The 6,203-nt window shown below is 27.8% G+C and overlaps 1 protein-coding gene across 1 annotated transcript; it reads left to right on the top strand.

Annotated features, from left to right (window-relative positions):
• Window positions 1-5,535: 5,535 nt before the first annotated feature.
• M431DRAFT_102317 (hypothetical protein) lies at window positions 5,536-5,739 on the top strand (the record flags this gene model as incomplete). The annotated part of the gene is made up of 1 exon (XM_024911419.1): window positions 5,536-5,739. A coding segment is annotated over one exon (204 nt), but the record flags the coding sequence as incomplete, so codon positions are not given.
• Window positions 5,740-6,203: the final 464 nt, after the last annotated feature.

Here is a 6,203-nt window from a genome sequence, read left to right as displayed (position 1 = left end):
TGGAATACAGATATTTACTCTTATTTATATTACTAACTGGTAATAAGATTATCTATTACCAACCTGATTGCTCCGCTAATATAAACCATAAAACTACTCTAAGGTTTATCCCTTAGAAATAGCTAACCTATAGTACCTATAGGTATCGGTTTATTATATAATAACAACTTTTATTTAGACGGTCACCTTAGACCTATAGGCAATAAAATACTAAGAACTTAGCAGCCTATAAGCTTCAGAGTTCTAGACAACGACACTAATTACGAGAGCGAAGCTTAAAGTAATTACAACAGTAACATTAAGCTTAAAGATACGCCAGCCGAAAACATAGCTAATTAAGCTAATTACGATAAATTAAAGGCCGAGTTTAAAGCTCTTAAAACCCAGCTTTAGGACCTTTAAGATAGAAAAAAAGAGAAGGGTAAGGTTATTAAACTAATAAAGCCCAAACCCTTTAACGGAGATCTACGTAAAATAGACAAATTCTTCTTAGAACTTACAACCTATTTCAGATACTTCCCTTATACTTTAAAGGATAACAAAGATAGAGTTATCTTCGCAGGCAGCCGCCTTACAAAAGACGCCGAAACATAGTTCCGACCTATTATACAGAATTACGAAGAAGGAAAAATTAATTCAAAGAAGCTTAAAACGTAAACCAAAGAAATCTATACTAAGTATATAAAATTTTAAAAATAACTTAGAAAGTCTTTTAATACTATAGATAAATAATAAGAAGCTAAGTAAGAACTTTGTTTTATTACCTAAAAAGGACTACTAAGTAAGTATACTTTAACTTTCCTACGCCTGTTAACTAAAGTTAACTAAACTAAGGAAACTAAGAAAGAAGTTTACTATAATAACGTAAAACCTAAAGTTAAGGATAAACTCTTTAAAATTAACTATAAAAAGACAACCTTTACTAACTATATTTAAAAAGCTATTAAGATTAACAATTGTAATTAGGAACAACAGAAAGAACAGAAGTAAGAAAAGAATAGGAATTTTTATAATGTTTAACCTAAGCGAACTTAAGAATACTAAGCTAACTAAGGAAAAAAGTAAAATAATTATATTACCTCTTTTAACGATAGATAATTAGGCTTAATAAACCTTAGTATTATTAAGGCTTAACGTAAGAATATTAAATGCTACAACTGTAGAAAAAAAAGATATGTAAAGAAATATTATTAAGCCCTTAAAAAGGATAGTAATAAGAAATTTACGCCTATTCTAAAGCCTAAGGAAAACTAAATCATTAATACTATAAAACCTCTGGTAAACTACGACATACTGCACTTCTTAGTATACTATAATAATAACTACTAGACTTATTGCAGTAATAAATAAAGATTAGGATAGTACCCTAAGGGGCGTATATAAACCTTAAATATATTTAAAAAGGTTACCTAAATATACCTTAAAACGAATAGAGATTATAATAGTCTTTTAAATACTACTCCACCAGTAAGCCCTATATAAGTAAATCCTCTTAAAGGATTAATATAAAAAGAAATTAACAACCTTAAGAAATATATATATAACTAGTATAGATTAGTTAAACCTAAGGGACTATATTACCCTTATAAAATAACTACAGACGACTGGGAATAGTATAAGGATTAATACAGAATCCAAGAGATTATTAAAGAAAACTAATACTATAATAAAATTGTATAACGAAAAAAACTTAAGGATTAACGGAAACTCCTTGAACAATAGAGACAAATTAAATAAATTAATCTAAGTACTACCTATAACTAGATCTAATTGCCCGGAAATCGGTTTCGGTAATATATTAAGACTAATGTAAATAAATACCCAGTGGCTAAATTACTAAAATTAGCTATCTACTTTATTAACAACATCTGGCTTATAGACTAATGTAATGAAGCTAATATTATTAACTGTAAGCTACTACTATGTAAACAATATGTTATAACTAAGCTTAATAAATAGCATAAGGATTACGGAGCTGCTGAATGTAGATAAAAGGAATTTACGCTCTGCAACAAAGACCGTTGTAAGAAACACTAGTACTAACGCCGAGCCCTCGTATGTATTACCTATAACCTAGAATAATAAGGATTTAACCTTGTGAAGTACGGTAATGACGACGAACTATGAGGAATTAACTAGAACGACCTTCGGAAATACCATAAGCTTACCACTAGACACATACCTAAGCCTAGATACACCTGGTGTAAACGCTATAATATTTAAAATAAAGAACTAGGATAGATTACCTTAGACCTAAATGACATTAATATTAACCCTTACGGTAATAATTATTACGACGGCGCCGATAATGCGACCTACTATAACCTGAATACCCTTACAGGAGGAAAGAAACTACGAAAGTTCTAAGTATTAGGTACCTTAGAAGGACATCCGATTACAGTCTATATAGACTCCGGAGCTATAATAAGTTATATTACGCCTTAACTAGTTAACTGCCTATAGTTAGACAACTGTAAAAAGGAGAAACCATATACCCTTGTAAGTATTAAAAAATAATAATTTACCTATAATAACGGAACTGTTAACCGCAAGACTAATCTCCTTATAATCTAGTTTAGTAAAATTAAGAATATCTTTAGTTTTAATATTATAAATATTACAGGATATAATATACTCTTAGGATATAATTAACTTAAGTTACGTAACCCTAATATTAACTAGATTAGAGGCTAGGCGAAATAGTAAACTTGCCCTAAACTAATTAATTTCAGAGATATACTATAACTAGATTAGGAGGATCAATAGGATACTATAATATCTCTAACAACAGGATCAGTAACCCCTGTATTAAATTAAGAAATATAAAAATATATGGAAAAGAAAAAAGTTATAAAACAAGTATAATTTAAGAAGCTAAAGAAGCTCCTAAGAACAGTTAAATATATTAAGAAACCTAAAAAAAAATAGCTTAGATTTTTAAACTTAATTATACAAAAGGTTAAGGAATTATATTACTAAGACTAATAGATATTAGAATATTTAAAGAATGTACTAATAGACCTTTAGTATATATTAGTCTTTAACGAAGAACTTAATATTAGACTACTAGAATACAGCTAATAGGATTATAAGATTAAACTTATAGATAATAAAGTCCTAATATTTAATAAAATTTATAACCTAAGTACTACTAAACTTAAGATACTTAATAAATAAATTAGAGACTAGCTAAAGAAAGGTTATATTTAACTTTCTAAATCTTTAGCAGGAGCCCTAGTTATATTTATACTTAAGAAAAACGGTAAACTTCGACTTATTATAGACTACTAATAATTAAATATAATAACTAAGAAAGATATTATACTATTACCACTGATTTCGGAAATTAAAGATTGGCTTACAGGAGCTAAGGTCTTTACTTTATTAAACCTTAAGGAAGCCTATAACCTTATTTATATAAAGAAAGGCAATAAATAGAAAACCGCCTTTAGAACTAGATACGGATTGTATAAATATAATGTTATATAGTTTAGATTAACTAACGCCCCTGCAATATTCTAGAAAATAATTAACTACGTACTACGAGACTACGTAGATCATTTTATTATTATATACCTAGACAATATCCTTATTTATTCTAAGAACTTGGAAAAACATAAGAAATACATTAAGAAGGTATTATAAATACTCTAAGATAATAAACTCCTGGTAGAACCTAAGAAATACAACTTTTATACGCAGAAGGTTATATTCCTAGGATATGTTATTACCCTAGGCAAAGTTTAAATAGACCCTGAGAAACTTAAAGTAATTAACGACTGGAAGCTGCCCGAAAACGTTAAGTAAGTATAAAGCTTCTTAGGACTTGCCAACTATTATTAACGCTTTATTAAAGACTTTTTAAAAATCGCTACGCTACTTACGAACTTAATAAAAAAAGACGTTAAATTTAAATTAACATAAGACGCTCTAGCCGCCTTTAAATACCTTAAACAAGCTTTTACAAGTACACTAGTACTTATAATATTTAACCTAAACAAACCTATTATAATTAAAACTAACGCCTTAGATTACGCAATCGGTGGAGTACTTAGTTAACTAAATAAAAAAGGGAAACTCAGGCCTATTACCTACTTCTCTAAGAAACTACATAGACTAGAACTTAGATATCTTATCTATAATAAAAAGTTTATAGCTATATACTAAGTACTTAATAAGTAGCATTAGAGATACTACTGTAAAGGAAGTCGATTTCCAGTAATAATCTTTATGGATTACTGGAATATTACTTACTTTATAACGATATAAGAATTATTCTATAGATAAGTTAAGTACTATAAGTAATTTTCCAAGTTTAAGCTTATTATTAAATACTATAGTAATTTAGACAACAGATACACTAATATACTTAGTAGACGTCTAGACCACTTCTAAAAAATCCCGGAAGTAAAAGTATAAATACTAGAAAAGAATTAGTATAGCGACTTAGTAATTTAATTAATTAATACTATATACTAAATTAAAATAGACGATTTAATTATTAACAATATAAAGGAATACGTTAAGAACTAGGAGAATAAATAATATTTAGAAGGTGTTTTTATAGACACTAGATACCTAACACTAAATGGACTTATCTAGGTATTAGAAGACTTACGAAGTAAAGTAGTAAAATTAGTTTATATACATAAGCTTAACGGACACTGTGGAATTAGAAAAACTACATAATAAATTACATAATACTTTAAATTTAAAGGTATTAAGAAATAGGTATAGAAGGTTGTGTTAGAATATATAATATGCAGACGAGCTAAGGTATTACGCTATTTTCCTTACGGAAAACTATAACCTTTACCGGTTTTAGTTAGAAATTAGGAATTAATAATATTTAACTATATTATAAAGCTTCTACTTTTAAAGGAACTTATAACTAATAATACTTAGGATAGTATCTTCGTAGTAGTTAACTAACTTTCGAAAATAGCCTACTTTATCTTAGTAATAGAGAAAAGCTCTATAGAAGACCTAGCTTATGTCTTTTTCTAATACATTTACGTAAACTATAGACTGCTAAATAAGATTATCTTTAATAGAGGATTAACGTTTATATTAAAATTTTGGTAATTACTTATAGTATAAATTAGACTAAAATATAAAGCTAGTATAGCTTACTACCTACAGACGGATAGATAAATAGAATAAATTAACTAAATTATCGAGATATACTTATAATGCTACGTTAACTTTAATTAAGACGATTAGGTAGAATACTTACCAACCGCCTAAGTATCCTATAATAGTACACTAATAGAATTTATAAACTACTTACCGTTTTACGTAAACTACGGGTTTAAACTAGATTTACATTAACTACTTATTAAAGGAGAAAATACTAGTAAAGTTATTATTGTAGCTAATAAACTTAAGGAACTGTACTAAGAATTACGAATATAACTTAAATTTGTTAAAGAAAGAATAGCTAAATTCGCAGATACTAAAAGGATTAGAGGACTAACCTTTAAGAAGGGAGACATAGTCTACCTACTTTAATACTTGTAAAATGATAAATAGCTAAATATTAAAATAAATAGGCTAAGTAATAAACTTGATTTTAAGAAACTTAGACCTTACAAAGTTACGAAGAAAATTAGACCTATTAATTATAAAATAAATCTTCTACTTGCCCTAGGAAAACAAAGAAGAACTATATATCCGAATTTTTACATTTTACTATTAGAAAAAGCACTAGTAGATAAAAAAATAGGTAAAGTTATATAGGACGAAATTGTTATTTAAGGCGAAGAACTCGAATATAAGGTTAAGAAGCTTAAAATAATAAGATTTAACAAAGATACCTAATAAACTAAATACCTGGTGAAATAGAAAGGCTATAATGAAATAGAAAAATTATGGTAAACTATTGAGGACCTTAAACACTCAAAAGACCTTGTAAATAACTTCTATTGAAGTTTAAGTCTAGTAAAGAAGGGTTAAAAGCATTCTAATCAACAGCGTCAATCGCAGAACCCGCAATCACAGGATCAGTTAAATTAAGTAATAATAATACAGCCTGAAGAGCGGCCTCTGCCTTACGCTCCTTCTTTTTTAACTACTTTAGCTCTACTAAATTATTAATACCCTGAGATACTGTATACGCTGCCTTTTTAAACTATTCCTTACGTTATTTCCAAAGACGAATAACTTTAGCTATAAGATTTGCAATTTCCTCTTCGACAGCTTTA

The sequence above is a fragment of the Trichoderma harzianum genome, assembly GCF_003025095.1.
Source record: "Trichoderma harzianum CBS 226.95 unplaced genomic scaffold M431scaffold_55, whole genome shotgun sequence".
Taxonomy (NCBI): domain Eukaryota; kingdom Fungi; phylum Ascomycota; class Sordariomycetes; order Hypocreales; family Hypocreaceae; genus Trichoderma; species Trichoderma harzianum.
The sequence above is the reverse complement of the archived record's forward strand: the minus strand, read 5'-3'. Positions and strand labels throughout refer to the sequence as shown.